General features: G+C 40.2%; 1 protein-coding gene across 1 annotated transcript in view; it reads left to right on the top strand.

Moving 5' to 3' along the window:
- Positions 1-80: 80 nt before the first annotated feature.
- TMCO3 (transmembrane and coiled-coil domains 3) overlaps positions 81-17,694 on the top strand; it is a 31,379-nt gene continuing 13,765 nt past the window's right edge. Inside the window, exons 1-9 of the mRNA XM_035317523.1 lie at positions 81-159; positions 1,633-2,175; positions 5,990-6,169; positions 8,901-9,092; positions 9,942-10,070; positions 11,858-11,950; positions 13,121-13,307; positions 14,209-14,326; positions 14,892-15,087. Coding sequence (XP_035173414.1) covers positions 1,729-2,175; positions 5,990-6,169; positions 8,901-9,092; positions 9,942-10,070; positions 11,858-11,950; positions 13,121-13,307; positions 14,209-14,326; positions 14,892-15,087 — 1,542 coding nt within the window. The 5' untranslated portion in view covers positions 81-159; positions 1,633-1,728. The remainder of the gene's footprint in view (positions 160-1,632; positions 2,176-5,989; positions 6,170-8,900; positions 9,093-9,941; positions 10,071-11,857; positions 11,951-13,120; positions 13,308-14,208; positions 14,327-14,891; positions 15,088-17,694) is intronic.

Raw genomic sequence — 17,694 nt, 5'->3', positions numbered from 1 at the left:
CCGCTCTATATATACGCCCCGGACTACATCTCCCATGAGGCAGCGCGCTTAAAGGAGCCGCAGCGGCCAGGCGAGGCCGGCGGCGCTCAGGGGCCTTGCCCCGCTGCCACCGCGCCGGGTGCGGAGCCCGGCTCCGGGAGGGCGGCTGGGCGCTGTGCGGTAAGTGGCCCCCGGTTGGGGGTGGGAGAGGAAACAGCTCCTTAAACACCGCTCCCCTTTCCGCCGGGGGATGGGGATCGCTGCTGTCGAGCTCCTAAAAATGGCAAAACCGCAGGGATTTTACCCGATCTGTGAAATATTCCCGCTTTATGCGTCGCGATCAGCGGTGTGGGCGCGCCCGTGCCCCTCGTTTATTCCCCCAGTTCTTAATTTTGAAGTGCTTTAACTCCCGTATTCTTATACCTTATTCCGTAGTCAGCCACTGGCACCCAAATACACGGGCTCGGGTTTCATTCATTGCGAGGAAGCCGGCCAGCCCCCCGCCGCCATCCGCCCCCGCGGGTAGGGACCAGGGGGTTTCGGCACCCCAGAAGCCCAGGCAGGGCACCCCAAAAGCCGTGCCCGACATCGTCCCGACGCCTCCGTGCCCCTCCCTGCCGCTGCTGCTGCCTCGCGGGCACGGCGGGCCCCCTGCCAGGGGCTGCCTCCAGGCGCCTGCACCCGTCGTGTGGTAGCCCCGGGCTGGGGCCGGAGGGCGAGAGTTGGGCTTACGCAGGGCTCCTTCGGGGATAGACGGGAATGTCCTGCGGGTCCTGTGCCCTCAGGGTGCTGTGCTGCGGTTTGCGTGGGTGTTTTATTGCGGGTGGCCTTGGGGGGGGGGGTTCCTCCGAGAAAATGTGCCCGATGTGGCACCGAGATTTGGAAGTAGCTTCTGGGAAAGGAACTCACGAAGGATACCGATTCTACTTTTAATATAAGTCCGTTTTGTAATAAAAGTCGGTTTGAGAATCACGAGGGTCCGTAAGCAAAATGCCTGTGGGCCGCGCGGCGTTTCACGTCGAGGTCCCCGATCCAAACTGGAAGCGCGAAGTCCTGCAAGTTGTGCGCCTGTTTTTTCCCTGCAGGTGCGTTTCTCTCACAGGTGCGATGAAATCTCTTTCAGTTCAGATTCTTTTCGTTAAGTTTTGTATAAACCACAGACTCATCGAGGTTGGAAGAGACCTCCAGGATCACCTTGTCCAACCCCTGACCTAGCGCCACCAATTCGGAGACTGTATACGTAACGAATACGATACAATTTTTCAGGACATGCTGCAGAAACTACAAGAGGTTACCAGTGTCAAGGAAGAAGGCATCCTGGTGCTAGGTTGAAGTCCGACCCATGGCCTCACAGCATGATATTTTTAATGGCTTTTCTCTCCTCTAAGACGCAGCACAAATGACTGCCGTGTGATATGACTAAGCCTTCCGTTTGATGTTGTTAAAACAAGGTCATCTCTAGAAAACAGAGAGAATAAAGCCTGTCAATAACTTCGGGCTGTTGCTTGGTTTTGATAACTATTGGCCGAAGGAGACCATATGTGTTCTGTTAAAGACTGCACTGTAGAATGCATCCTTCAGTTTGCTTTATAATTTGTTTCATCCCATGGCTCAACATTTTCATGTTTGATAACTGATAGTACTGTCTTGCAGCACGGTGTATGCCCTGGAGATGCAGAAACCATGTAGCAGAAAGCCTTGAGCGGCTGTGGATGATCAGCTCCTCCCAACAGCAGTAAAAAGCGAAGAATGAAGGTGACTGGATTTACTCCCCTGTGGACGTTGATTTCACTGCTTTGTGGCCACTTGGCGAACACTGCAGAACACGAAGATGTAGTAAAGCACGCGATAAAGCTGCACCGTGGGAAAGGAGCTGTTATTACCCAGCGAAAGCAATGGGTGTTGGAGAGCTGCAGAAAACTGTCTGGCCTTCTTCGCCAGAAGAACGTTGTGCTCAACAAACTGAAAAATGCCATAAGAGCGGTTGAGAAGGATGCGGGGCTGTCAGACGAAGAGAAACTTTTTCAGGTGCATACCTTCGAAATTTTCCAAAAGGAGCTAAATGAAAGCGAAAACTCCGTCTTTCAAGCAATCCATGGCCTCCAGAGAGCTCTACAGGGGGATTATAAAGACGTTGTAAATATGAAAGAAAGCAGTAGGCAGAGGCTGGAAGCCTTGAGAGAAGCTGCAATTAAGGTTAGTTCCTTCTTCCTGTTTGTTACTAGAATATTATTTTAATTTTATTATGATACCATTTCAATCTGTTCTAATGAAAAAAGTGGATCTACATAAAACTTGGAGTTTTAAAGTTTAAAGTAGATTTTGAATAAAGTTGTGAGTATGTGATTCTGGAATGAAGCTTAAAACTTAGTGGCAGCCAATAGTTAGCCCAAAACAAAGCTAAGCATACTCACACGTCAAATATGTCAGACGAGAAGGAAGAGAAGAAGTGAGTCAGTGCACATAACACAGCTGCACTGGGATTATGAGAGTGGAAATGACTGGGATTATGAGAGTGGAAATAAGGCAAAATACTAAACGTTTTTTCCACTTCAGATGAGAATTGCTCAACGAAAACCTGTATATCAGGCAGAACAACTTCTTTACTTCCTGTACTCGTAAAGATGTGGATAAAATGGGCATGCAGGGTTTTGATGACAGGATATTTTGACCTTGGCAGAGTATTAGTAGCCTGAGAAGTTCATGTTTGAAAAGTAACTTCAAGAAGGAGCTCGCTGAGGTAATTTGGCTGAGAAAAGCACAGGAGAGCACGAGTACTTTGGGGAAAGCCCGGGTTCCCATGTTGGTGCAGAGCTGTTGGAGCTTGCACAGTCTGGCACTGAACTTGGTAGCGCTCACGGTGTCTACTGAAAGCCTCCAAATGAGAAAATGTTGCTGAGCTGACTTGGTATTTAAATTGTTCATTTTCTAGCCTCTACCCCTTAACCACTGAAGAAAATCATTAAGAATTTTCTTTGTGTTCTGTTTTCTTCAAGAAGAGGCTTTCTCTGTGAAAGGGAGCAAAGGAAAAAAATGTAATTGGGCTCCAGTGAGCAGAGAGGGGAGAATCCTGAAAGTGCGTCTGCATGAGTGACATGCAGCCCTTAGCAGGTGATGATGGCAAGAGACTGCTGTGTGCCAGAAACTTGTACAGTAAACGGCTGGGAAGAAAGGCTGATGGCAGTAGAAGGTAGGATGCAGGCTTGGGAGACTGGAGTGGTCCGTGCAGTGAAAACAAAGGCTGAATTATCAGAGCTTAACTTCTGCAGGGGTGGGTTGTGCAGGCTATCAAGGTGTGTGATTGTCTGAACAATACTTGTTGTTCTAACCTTGTAAGTTGCTTTCTAATGTGAAATAAAGGAGGAGATGATGGGTAAAGGAATGCCAAAGATGAATATTACACAAATAAATTTTCTTGGACTTGTTCTTGCTTCAAAAGACATGCACTAGGTCTGGTTTTGTTCCAGTCTGTTTCTTTTGTCATGCTTATTTTCTCAGTGTGCTCGTAAGACATCCTTTCCATTTTCTAAAGAGCAGCTGAATGGAAAGTACCGATTATTGTAGAGGATGCTGGACTCCTTCATTCACTTTGTTTCTGTTGAGTTGAAGTATTTGAAAGTCTTCAGTATCAGAATATGTGTGCGTGTGATGCATTTCAAGCTGGTTCTGCTGCTGGGGAAAAGTGGAACAGTTGTTCACGGAGGAGAAATATTGAAGACAGCTTCTGTCTTCCTTTGCTTGAGGAACTGGATGGAGTTTCTAGATGAAGCAACAAAATCTCGTCTAGTTTACCTGCTTTGGATTTCTTGGGTGGAATTCAGATTTCCTTGATGGGAAAGATAAGTCTTGAGCACTGTAAATAATTGAATTTGCTTTCTTTATCTTGTATTAAACAGTAGGAGCAGCAATGCTGTATTCTTAATTAGACTTGCCTTCCTTTTGCTCACGTTTCTAGGCATTCAAGTCTCCTGCTTAGTACAGAATCCTTACCCACACTACCATGGTTAAAACTCTGTTTAGTGTGTGCTTTGTGATCAAGTATCTCAAATCCCAGACTGAGCTGCAGAACAGAGCTTGCACTGTGATGCACTTTTGCCTAGCATGTAGCAGGCTGTTGTGGCAAGCAAGAAAGTTTGTCCTGCTCATGGACACCATTCGTGGTCCCACTCTACTGCCGTGGCACTGGGCTAAACAGGGGTGCCACTTGGGTAGGCTACAAATGCTTCATCTTCATTAAAGGAACTTGCAACTAAAACCAGGTTGTTTCAAAGCTGTTCTTGTGAATTTAGAGTTTGTCCCAGCTGCCAGAAAGGACTGATCAGCTCCCTTTCACCCCAAACCTGTTTCTGTTTGGAGGGGAGAGACTAAACCTCATTAACACCATCCTGAGCTCTGAGCTGTTGGCAGAGGAAAGAGCCTGCAGCTCTCCCTGGGTGCGGTTTTTACATCTTTGAGACAATGTCTGCAAGCAGAGAACAACAGATAGGAAATGTTTTCCTTTCCTTGAGGCTGTACAAGAGCGACTGCGGCTCCTTCCTATGTGTTGCATAAGAAGCGAAGCAGTTGACATCGGTCCAAACACACTAATAGCTACATTTTTTTCCCAACTCAAGTTATTTTAGGAGCTGGGTGATTTTCAGCATGGCAGTGTAACTATGGTAATCCCAAACACCAGTAGACGAGAGGCAGTGATTCTGTGGTTTTGTCACAACCTGGAGCATTCATCTGACTGTTGGGATTTTAAAAAACAAACAAAAAAACTCCAGGCTAAACACAGTTGCAGGCTGTTCTGAACAGACTTGCCTTGCCGTCGAGGAATCGATTGAGGTATCTGCATGATCTCGCAGGTTTTGAGTGGAAAAATATCCATCCACAAACGTGTGTGGAGGAGGGGACCCTCCTTATTCCAACGTTGGTGTTTAGGACCAGTTTAGATGCCCAGGCTCTCTAAGATACTTGTGTGGGGTAGGCAGACAAAGCCCAAAACTGAAGGGAAATAGATCCGTGTCTATCTGCTCTCTAGCTGGTTATGGCAGAGCGTCTGAAATACAGGTCGAAACCTGTGTTTTCAGGCAATTCAGTCTGACCTAGAGGTTGCTTGTATTTTTTGCCCAGACTGTTTCTGGTTTCCTTTGGTAATAATATTGGCTCTCCCGAAAACCAGATGTACGGGCTGTCTGAGCCATCCCCTCACGGCATCCTGAATCCCCCTGAAAGGAAGAAGCCTGCTCTCCCATCTCCCCTCGCTCATTCATGACTGTCCTCGCTCAGTTAGTGCATCTTCAGGGGAATGAAGGCATGTAAGCTGAAGCATCTTATATTTATCCAAAAAAAAATGCTGGGAAAATTAACTTCATCCCAGCCAGACCAAGCACATGATGGAAAATGCTTCCTGGGAAGCAGAAACAGGAGCCTCAGCTAACTGCTGAGGTGCTTAACTTCTCATCTGTGCTCTTTCCCAGTTTTTAATTTTTTTTTGTAGCTATTTTCCAAAGTTACAATAACTGTGGAAATGATAAAACAGACTTCTTCCCATGTTGGTAAATCTGTTTGTAAAATTGTTTATAAAATTAGGATTTACTGTGTTTACCTTTCAATTTGTTTGATGGTTGTAGCTGGTAAAGCAGTGCTTTCAAGTTTATTATGCTTCCCCGCTAAAACATTGAGTTTTATTTGGCTCTGAAATGTTTCCTAGAATTCCTCAGAGTAATTCCTCTCTTATTTTCTGTAACCTGGAGGCAGCTCTCCTGTTCAATGGATTAGAAAAGGGAATCAGTGTTGTCTTGTTTTTTGTTTTGTTGTTTATTTTGCTTTGCTGTTTTCCTTGCCCCCTTCCTCCAGTCAAGATTGGCACAAGAGAAAACAGTCTTCAAACACTAATATAATGTCTACATTGCTTTTGCAATTCCCCTTGTAAAATGCTTTGCGTCAAAAGAAGCCTACATTTATGTGAAATGTTTTGCTGCTCAAAGGCCCGGCCAGCACTTTATCTGTGTTGTAAATTCAACAGGAAGAAATGGAGTATGTCGAACTCCTAGCAGCAGAAAAGCATCAGGTTGAAGCCCTTAAGAACATGCAGCATCAAAACAAAAGCCTGTCAATGCTTGATGAAATTCTTGAAGACGTCAGGAAGGCAGCTGACAGATTGGAGGAAGAAATAGAAGAGCATGCCTTTGATGACAACAAATCTGTAAGTGACGTTTTGGACTGTCTTTTCATTCATGTGTATTTATTTTAGAGTTGGTATTTGCATTGTATGGGTGTTTCTCTTGTATTAGACAGTTTTTAGGATTTTAGTGACAACTATAAAACCATAAAAAAGGAAAAAAACAACACCCTTTGGCTCTACATTTCTTTTTGCTTCCCTTTCAAGAGGAGAATGTAACTAGCAGTAAAATAGATGCTTTTCAGGAATGAGCAAACAGGGATCATTATTTTCTTTGCTAATGATTTCTCTGCTTTAATTTGAAAGTGCTCCCTGCGGCTACCACTTTCAGTGATAAGTGTATTTCATCTCACTGATACAGCTCACGAGAGTTACGACACATCCGTGATGGTGGTTTTTAGACTTTGCAGGACTCTTTGACTGTGGTATTTAGACTTTGCAGGCTATGGAGTTAAGTATAGTCTCCAGATTTATTCTTCTCTTTCATTTTGCTGAGAAAGCTGTAGGAGAACAAAAATCCTTGCAGTTAGTTTTCACAATCTGGGAAAAGATGTATTTTTCAAGGTAAGGACTTGAAATGCATTTGTGGTGTTGCATTCTTCAGCTTCCCCCATGCTCTGCTTTTAACATCATTTGCATCGTTCCTTGTTCCTATGTTGCAGGGTATGTAGACATACCCTCAGGTAAGGCTGTGCGTATGTGGAGCTGGGAGTACCTCAGATTATTCCAGTGTCCCATTGCACCTTTCTCAGAAGCTGACTCTCCGAGTTGATCCTCTTTATAAACATGGATTGAGATTTTATTTGGCTTCGGCTCTTGAAAGGTTTTTGTTGACTGGCAGCTCGACTTCCAAGGCAAGCATAGTCCATGAGTACGGCTGAGGAGGAAAAAGAGCTGCTCTGTAGGAAAGGGCCAGGACATTTTTGTAACCGTACTCGCCTGAGAGAAAGTGAAAGTAGCTTTTTGCCTACACCAGACAGGTACAATTACACTTAGTGGTAAATCCTACCTAGCAGGACCAACGGAGAGAAGATCTTGCTGGAGTGCCCTCTTCTGTTATGCTGGGGTATAACAGCACATTTTAAAGGAATGTGCAATACCTGTTCTTTGGCAAAAAACAAACAAACAAACAAACAAACAAAAAACAATGCAGCCTTCTTCTCCGATGTATCTCTTTTGTTTTTCTTGTATCTCCATTCATGAAACAAAAAGAATAACACAATGCAGACTAGAGGACTATTTACATCTCTGTCTTTGTGAGGAATATCTGGAATATTTTCTCTTAAGCTGGAATGCGGAAACAAAGAAGTTCTAATAGAATCATCGGTAATCTGATAAGGATGTAAAGGCTTTTATTAAAGATATAATCAAATAGAGAAATGTAATTGAGAAAAATAGAAAAATAGAATATGAGCTAACCTATGTAATGAGAAAATAGTTTTGTTTTTTTTTCAGGATTTCAGGATACACAGAAAAAAATATATTTTTTTTCATAATAGTCTTAATCTTAATCTTCCCTCTATCCCTAATACTGTTTCTGAAATAGACTGCATCACTTCTATATGATCCTTGATACATTTTTTGATTTTGATACAGAGAGGTTTGATTAGATTCCAGATACACAAGCTACCAAGTACAAAGGAACATAGAGCAAACTCTGTATGAATTTAGAATTCCAGATCTTCAAAGTAGATGCCTCAGTGCTGATGTATTTCATAAGGTAATTCTGCTTGCTGTACGTTATCACTGATGTCATGACTTTAAATTCCCAAGAAAAACTAGAGCAGATGTTGGCTTATTAGCATTTTTGGTTTTAGGCAAAGTGCTGCACTGAACAGTGAAATAACTCCTACGTGAAAATCAGTGTGAAGTATGTTTTAATTCACAGAGCCAGCATTCAACAGTATGCTCTAAGCTCCGTTTTGGTTTTCCTTCTAGTAGCAACAAGGGCATCAGGAGTGAAGACGACAGAAAAACAGTAGGATTGGGAACCTATTGTGTGTTCTGATTAGAAACAGTTCTTGTTTGCTGACTGTAGGGAAGCCTTTCGTCTTTGTTCTGATGCTGTGAGAATAGTTTGCATGTACGTGGCTCGCAGCTGCTCTTGCCTTTTCTCATCAGCTGAAAACATGAAAATGTGGTTTGGTCTCCTAGACTTGGCAATGGAGACTTCATTCTGGAATGCAAAATAGTCTGGTAAGTGGGGAGCTCAGGGACGCGAAGGCAGAATAGATATAAAAAGGCAGGTTGCAGGCAAAAAGTGAGTAAAACGCAACTTTCATAATATATAAAAGGAAAATGGTTGTCAGTCTCATTCAGACACCTAAGAAAGCTGATGTTTGAATTAGATATATCACACTTATAAATAATTCTGCAAACTTCAGAATTTGTTTCAGATTCCTGAACTGGAATTTTGCAACTTTGAAACCCTGTCCTTATTTTTTTTTTCAGTTGAACAAGGTGGCTGAAGAGGCATTATTCCGCTAGCAATTGGGTCTGGAAAACCCCTCACTGTTTGAAATGAAAAGTAAATTATAGTGTTTTCAGTTACAGACATCAAGTTTTGATAAAGAGGCTGAAAAGATTTCTCTAAGACGGAATTAGTATTTTTAGTCACTGTCAACAAATGCTGGAGCAACTTCAAGAATAGCGAATAGTCTTTTCCTTTTTACTGTATGCTTCCTAGACGTGCAAGTGTCTTTTGTTTGTTTGCTTTTCTTTTTCTTTATTATTGTTTTCCTTCTTTTCCTTGCAGGTAAGAGGTGTTAACTTTGAAGCGGTGTTAAGGGTGGAAGAAGACGAAGCCAACTCCAAAAGAAATGCTTCAAAAAGAGAAGTGGAAGATGACTTGGGTCTAAGTATGCTTATTGATTCCCAGAACAATCAGTATATCCTTACCAAGCCCAGAGATTCAACCATTCCTCGTGCTGATCATCATTTCATAAAGGTAATCCTTTTAGAGACACTCTTACCATTTGTTTTGATAAAGCTTCCTCCCAGCAGTTTGCATGCAGGAACTGCTTGATGGGGTTGAATACAGTTTCAGTGCTTTTCCCTCTAAAGCCACCCTAGCATTCATGGTTTTCCCCTTCCAGCCAATGTGTTCCTAATCCTAACATAGTCTTCACAAGACTGATTGTGATACCATATGGATACTCTGTTTGTATGTTGCTGTGACTTGATGCACCTTTGGGGCAGCGTTCTTTCTGCCTGGCTGCACAGGGTTGAAGCAAGCTACTGCTGTGCCTGGTAGGCCACTTGCATGTTATCACTAGAGAGAATTTATCTATTCATGTCTTGTGGTAAGGAAATGGAAGCTGAAAAATGCATAGATGTGTTTTTATTATGTTTGTGCATCTTGAAGAATAACAGGATTGGGAAACTTTTTTAAAACAAAATGGATCTGTTTCACTATTGTGGTTTTTTTTTTCACTATTTTATTTTCACCATTTTATGTAAAGTCCCCCACCACCACTCCAGAAGACCCCGGGAAACTGCTATGTTTCCTGTTATGTATTTAAGATACTTAGTAAGTTGATCACAAGTCCCCAGGGCACTAATTATCAAGGTTATTAATCAAGGTTAGTACCTTGAGTGTTTCGTCTACAAAACCGTAGTGCTTATACCTATGACGGCGTGTTTGGGTTAGTTTACTGAAGTTGTGTTTTGTTTTCACAGAGAGTATTCTGCATTTAATTTTACTGTGCCATTTCTCTTTTGAAGGATCATAGTCTTTAATTTCACCACAAAGTCGTGTGTCCTTTATGTTAACGTACTTTTAAATCTTACATGTTAGGACATTGTGACGATAGGAATGTTGTCTTTGCCATGCGGCTGGCTGTGCACAACAATAGGACTGCCAACCATGTTTGGGTATATCATCTGTGGCGTACTCTTAGGACCATCGGGATTAAATAGCATCAAGGTAAGTGTGCAAGCTGCTTCTTGACTGGTATCATTTACTGACGTGTTTAACAATATCTTAAAAAATGGTATATCCAGCTGCAAACATATTAGAAAATAAAATAAAATCCCCAGGCGTGGACTTTTCTTTTCTCCTATGTAATGAGATATAAAAGAATTGTTGAAAGTGAAAACTACAGGCTCGTTTTGTTTGGTTTATTTTTTGTTTTGTTTTGTTTGCTTTTGTTTTGCTTGTTTGCTTTGAATCATAAAGCATTACATTTGCAAGTTATTTAAGTGATACCAAATATTCAGAAACTTGCAAAAAGTCAGTGTTAACGTGTAAGAAGTGTTTAAAACAAGCAGTTTCCTGAGTAGCATAGCTTGGCTTCCTAGAGAGTCATTTTGCATCTCTGTAGCTCTTTCATCCCTCCTAGTAACCCTGGTTCTTTTCCCTGCCTGCATTCCTGAATTCTCTTGAAGCCTTTTAGCTCCGTCACGTGTAGCCTGATTACTAGCTCAGTGAGAACCAGTGGGCTGTGTTTGGCCAGAAGTTGCACGTTTTGATTAGTGTTCTGGTGTGCATTAACAGATAGTTTGGCCAGCAGGCAAAACAGAGCAAGTGTTAAGGTTGGATGTTAATGTCAGGTTAAGTCAAATGTGTCTGTTACGTTAATATCCACATAGCTGCTTGGAAATTGCTACCTTTGCAGCCTCTGCTCTGACCTGGACTTATGTTGAAATTGATTATTGTGCTCAAGTGTAAAGGGAGTAGAAATTGTAGGATTTTTCTCAGTCTCATATTAGAAAGGAAGGCTAAAAAAATACACTTTCAAAATTGTATTTTTTCTAAAACTGAGATTAAATAATAACCTTTGTGTAGTACATAACAGTTGGGTTGAGAAGGTCTGGAACGCTTGACCACTTAGATTAAGAAACAGGATTTTATGGCTGGCATTAGAAAGATTCAACAGTGAATTTTCAGAGAATTATGCTGAGGAAGGTGATGTGATCAGAACAGAGATGAGAGGGGTTTCTTTCGAATGGTTTCTTTCAGAGCTACCTATTTCTTAAGGAGCTATGATTAAGCAGTACTCATCTGGATAATGTTCATATTGACTGGGTCTCTCATGTGTATTCTCTCTTTTTGTTCTGCATTTCATAAAAAAGTGGAATGTAGGAGGAGAGTTGGAGGCAGGCAGATAGTGATCTTGGGGAAAGATAGTTTCCATCTCCACTTCTCTGTGATTGGTGGTAGACCCTGTCCTCTTTTGGTCTTGACTCTAAATGCATAGAAAAAAGTGTTCTTCCTGTTCTGAGAAGGAACCACTTTCCTTGCTGTTACATCCTTCTCTCTGAGGAGGAAAGGCAGGCAGTTTTACTTGTCTGAGAGATGGATTCATGGAGTCTATAGGATGGAGAGTAGAACAGCAACTACTGTACATTAGAATAATTATACCAGTAGACCCACAAAGTAACTAGCCAGAAGTAACTTCTGGAACAGAAGCCTCGGGGGTTTAATAGCTTATGTATGATGCAATCTATTCAATTTCAACAAGCAAGCAAACTTCCCTAGCTCAACACATTTGTGCACTTTGGGTGACCAGCCCTCCCCACCCTAATCTAGTAACAGCCACGTGGTGGGCACAGTGTTTTGAATCCTAAAGATGCTGAGGGAACTGTTGATGTCATATGACCAGCAAGTGAACTACCTATGGAAACATAAAGAGAAACCATTTATTTTGTGAGTATACTTATAATTTGCTTTATAAGTAGACTAATATAGACTAATATTTATCTTTTTAAAAGTCTATTGTACAGGTGGAGACATTGGGAGAGTTTGGTGTATTCTTCACTCTATTTCTAGTTGGTCTGGAATTTTCTCCTGAAAGATTAAGAAAGGTATTTCTGTATGGTACTTCTATATTGCAAATTTTAATTGCTAATGTTCAAGTTACCAGTTCTACTTCAGATTTTTATATGTTCTCTGTAATATACTATTGTAACATTGTACAATTTTGAAAAGACAAATATGGTGTTTTTGGTGTTAACTCTCTAGAAAGAATAGAATGCATTATTTATCTAGTGTCTCCAACAAACTTTGCTGTTCCTCTTCATTTTAGTAAAACAGTTTCATTGCTAGAAAAATCTCACACAATTTATGGCAATCCATCTCTGCTTTATTTTAACGTGCAGCAACATCCAGTTGCTGTTATGGAGTGTCCAGTGATGTTTGCCAGTCCTGTAATAAAAAAAAATAAAATCAGTTTGTTAAGTACTGCATACTGATACATGATATCATCATACTGATGATACATGCTGTACTGGCTAATAAACTGATTCTGCAAGTATGTTAGCACAATCTGGAATAATTCATGCTGTGGCCATCGGGATTCAGCAAAAAGGTACAAGTTTCTTTTGGTCTTAATTAAAAGAAAATAAAAATCTCATGAAACCAGCTAGAATTTTAATAGTGGAAAATACTGCTGCAAAATATGTGAAGACTGTATCTATTTAAAGAGTTTTGTTGTATGATTTGTTCCTAAACTGATGCTTGTGAGTTCATCAGACTATAAAAGCTTTATCTGAAACACGTTTAAGTTTATGAGCATTCAGCCACTCTGCTATTTTTAGTCCACCTAAAGTCAAAGATAAAAGTCAGTAAGTCAGAGGTTCCTGAATCTTAGCATGCACACTGTTACTGGTGTGCAAGCAAATTCACAATCGTGTGTTGGACTAGTATGGAGTGGGCTGCTGGTATTTATGATGGCCTTCACTGTGCCTTTTTTTTCTCCCTTGGAGTCAGACCAAATAACTGGTCTTCCATTTGATTTTAATGTAGTTCAACCCATAGTGGACCTTTGACCCTTAACTTGTTGGTCTGTGAGCGATGGGAATTTACGTAATGAGCCTTCATGAGGTAGTAAGTGTTCTGGCACAGAATGTTATCTATTAGGCATAATATCTTTAGAGTTTCAGGGTGTGTATGATGAGAGCTTTAATGGCTAAGTTGCACTGAAAAATCATTGTCATTTATCAGACTTTATTACAAGAACTTGTTTTCTTCCCAAGGTATGGAAAATATCTTTGCAAGGACCCTGCTACATGACGGTTCTGATGATTGCCTTTGGTTTGTTATGGGGACACTTGCTCCAAATCAGACCAACACAAAGCGTCTTCATTTCCACTTGTTTGTCTTTATCGAGCACACCATTGGTGTCAAGATTTCTTGCAGGTACTGTTCGAGGAGATAAAGAAGGTAAGTATGATTTAAATGCTTAATGCATTAAATCAATATATGGCTAAATATTTATGCATCTACAATGAAATTTCATTGGAATGGACTTTGTAATACTGTAAGAGAAACAAAAGACATTATCTGGCTTGCAAGGGATCATCTTCCTTTAACACTGGCCGGTGTTATGAAGTGTACCTGCTGTTTATGTAGCCAGTACTCTTTGGAGAATGACAGCGTGGCCCAGTCAGTACTCTGCAAGAAAAGACGTAACTTTACTGGAGCTCTGGAATCTTGTGCTATTTAAGAGGGCACTAGATTAGACCCTTACTACCAGTCTGTCATTGGGGCAGAAAGGTTGACTTAAGTAATTTACATCCTTTTCCTGCAAACTAAGACCAGCTTAGGTAGTCTTGCAAAGACAGCAGCTCTTCAAATAAATACTTTTACGAGCCATATTACTAAGCTCTCTAAAGGCTCCTAAATGTTTCCATTCAAAAATTTTGTCAACCTGCTTTCTTCCCCTTAAACCTCGCTCATACACACTGCATTAAGGTGTTTTTGTTTTCCCTCTCTCTAGAATATTCATGCTGCAATGCATAAATTCAAAGTGTATGTTTTACGTATGCTGGCTCTTGTTAACTTAGATATGCGTGTTATTCTGAAGACTGTAACTTTCAGAAAAGAAGTTTCAGTAAATGTATAGCTGGTGTCAAGTTTCATATGAGTATTTCATTTATGTTATTAAAATATATTTTGATTTAGCTACTGGGGAGGTGGAGAGAAACAAAACAAAACCAGAATACTTTGACCTCACCCTATGGAGAGTTATGCATAGCTTTCGTTTGATTAAGACATTTCTAGATTTCTGCAAGCCTTCATAGATTCTGATAAATGTTTCCATGACTGCTTTGTTGGTGTACAGGAGATATTGACTACAGCAGCGTACTACTTGGCATGTTGGTGATGCAGGATGTGCAGCTTGGTTTATTTATAGCTGTTATGCCTACGCTTATTCAAGCAGGAGTGAGCACATACTCCAGGTAAAAAAAATAAAATAAAATTTATCTCTTCTCCTCCCCCTTCCAATTTGGTATATAGATAGCAAATATGAATATGAGGGCACTACCTTTAATGTCAGCTCCTTGAAAAATAGGGCTTTGTTCTCCAAGTTCCCTTATTTGTCATGTTGCACAAGGATATTCATTCTTCTCTAGCTGCCTTAGTCCTGTCCTATCTTAGACTAAAATTTGTAGAGAAAAAATCATTATTGTTGAAAATAAGTGAACTCAGACTTTACTCCCTTTATTTATTAAGACATTTTTGTCAAAGGCTGAGGGATACAATTACTGATTCTGATGGTTTACTGTGAAGATTAATCAACAAAAATCTTTTTGAACCAGCATGAAAGTAAATTCTATGCTATAAAAGAGATTGACAGGCATTCGGCAGGTTTAGCGTTCACGTTGTTTGCTAATGTATTGAAATATCTTACTGTAGCTACCCAGTTTGGAACATCTGTGGAATTAGATCTTTTCACTCAAGGGGAACTTGTTTAGAGGCAAGAGAGCAGTTGAAAGAAATGTTGTGTTTGTTCTTCTCTTTCAGCATTTTCAAGGAAATACTGAGAATACTGATACTGATTGGCCAAATTCTCTTTTCTCTGGCTGCTGTTTTTCTTATATGTCTTGTTATAAAGACTTATCTCATAGGACCGTATTATCGCAAGTTGCATGCAGAAAGCAAAGGGAATAAAGAAATCCTCATTCTAGGAATATCTGCATTCATCTTCCTTATGCTAACGGTAATCTTTTACATTAATAAAACTTTTTGATAAGTGTTGTAGAGTATACTGCATCGGTACCACAAAAGCCATCACGCTTACTGTTATTGCATATCCACATCCCTCTGTAGTAAATTATTTAGTTTTAAAATGTTTTGAAACCCAAATGAACAGATGATTCATGCATCACAGTACAGATGAGTAGTAGCAGACACATCTTGAATGTAAATAGATTGAACTGGAGGTAACTTTGTACAGCTACTATAAAAGATGATGACTGCAGTTTTAATTTTGGGATACTTCATGCATTTCAAAATAATTTAGGATGGGTTTTGTGATAATGATAATGTCTGACTACCACTTGCTGACTGTTTTCTTTTCAATGGCAAATTCTGGACGGCTTTTATTATAAAATTAGCTTTGTTTTTTTTTTTTTTTCTGTGGGAGATAAACAGCTGGAGATGAAGTTGAGAAAGCAGGGAAATGCCCTAAGGTTCCTTTGCTAAAACTAAAATGTATAGGATTCCTACACATAAAATGGGATGTATTAGAAAACAGAATAGAACTTCAGGAGTCATGCCACCATTCTCCAGGATACGAACCACGTTCATAGGTTCTGATATCTTTTCTGGATTTACTTCATTTGGCTCTCAATCTTCCTTCCATTGGTTTCTATCTCACATTTCATCCCTCTGACCAGCTATTCAGTTGGAGAACAGACTGTGATGGCTATTGATAATACCATGGGTTCGAAACTCTGTTATCCTGGTTATGCAGATTTTTGTGTCCTCTTTAAGAAATTCTGAGCAAAATTGTCAAAAATACCTTGTGTGTGGAACCTTTTTTTTTTTTGCTAGGTGTGTTTGCTTAATTATTACGGGGCCTTCTCCGGGAAAGAAGTCAGTGAGAACAATACCTTTACAATTTATTGATTTCTATTCTGTAGGCTAAAAATACCATCCCTATAAACATCTATTAATATTCCAAACACTGGTGCTATTTCATAAGAAAAGAAACAAAACTATTCTCTCCTTTCTACTTTCAAAGGGGCAGACATAACATTTGTACAACAACTTGAATGAAAACAAAACCCCATGAAAGTCACATTAGATACTGTGGTATATAGACAAAGTCTTACTTTCACGAAAAAAATGGCCTGCATGGACTGATTTAATTGAATTGGGCATATTGTGCCTAAATCCACATCAAATGTAAAAGGAGTTTGTGTACATGACTTCACATAATGTGCATGTATACAAACCTAAGGGAGAATATGTTTGAGGGGAATGGATGCGTAACGCAAAAATGGAATGCTTGTTCAGCACGGGAAGTGTTTGTAAAGAAGCAAGTATTTTGTGTGCTGTTAAGAGAAAGCAGCTTTCCCTTTTAAATTTGATAAATAATGTATCAAAAGGAACAGTACAAAAGATGCTACATGTAACTTTGGTAAACTGGTTCAGGTGCTTTATGCTCACTGACACAGATATATTTATTATAGTAATACTACAAGTTGTGTCTTGAGCACAAAGACTGAAAAAATAAATATAATAACAATTAAAAAAATGTGGTGGTGTAACAGCATGGAAGAGGGGGAGGTGGTAATCTAATTTGAAAAAGTTACATGCATTTGGAAAGGGTAAACTAAGGTTTTTGGGTGCCAGGTAGGAAAACAGTTAAACTGGAATAACGCCTGCAAAGATCTTTCTCCTTTGAGATGTCAGCCTAAATGTTGACAGAATTTGTACAATTATCTGCACACATGGAATTTTCCACGCTTGTATAATTCTAAATAGCTTTTAAATTTTTAAAGGGAGGAATAAGAGAGTGAGACAGATTTCAGTAGCCTTTACCAAAAATAACTCTGCAGCTTCATTTAGAAAAATTGAGGGATGTTTTTAAAGAAAATATTTTAATTCTCTGTGTAGTGCGTGAATTATTTTGCAGGCCACATCCTTTCCAATGCATGACAAAGCAGGTAGGAATGATACTGCTTTTCAACCTCATGCATAGTTACTTGTTATGTGCTTTTGTACTGCCTAGATTTCTGGGCTCCACCTAAGGTTATCTTGTTCAAGTGTAACACTAGCACATGTATTGAACACACATATATAAGCTTAATTTATTATTTTATTTATTTCCTGTGCTTGAAAACCTCCTATGACTATGACAGGAACTGCAGTTTCTTTACTAACAAGGGCAAATTCTGTGCCTCAGTGTGGGAAAGCAAGAGGGAATATAGGGCAAAAGAGGTTCTTGCACTGCAGTGTAAGTGATTTCAGTGTAAGGGTTATCCTGTCAGTTGAGGAACTTTGTGTATGGAAATGACTTTTGAACTTTGTCTTGAGCATTTCTGATCTGCTTGGCTCACTTGGATAACATTGCAGTTCATTGAATCTGAGACTGGATCTTAAATATGTCTCTGCTTTATAAACTAACTTAGAGTAAAAGAGAGAGAACAAATCTAAAACATAAGCTATTTTACCAAGTTTTGGAGATGCTTCTTTCTGCTTCCCTATGTTCTGAGAAGTAACTGAAATTCCCCTTTTCCCTCAACGAGTTGGGCAGACTGGGAGGTCAGGAAGTTGTCAAATGCCAATCTTATACTAGTCTAGCTGAATTTTGACATGC

This window comes from Oxyura jamaicensis, chromosome 1 (assembly GCF_011077185.1).
Source record: "Oxyura jamaicensis isolate SHBP4307 breed ruddy duck chromosome 1, BPBGC_Ojam_1.0, whole genome shotgun sequence".
NCBI lineage: Eukaryota > Metazoa > Chordata > Aves > Anseriformes > Anatidae > Oxyura > Oxyura jamaicensis.
This window is presented reverse-complemented; position numbering and strand designations above follow the sequence as displayed.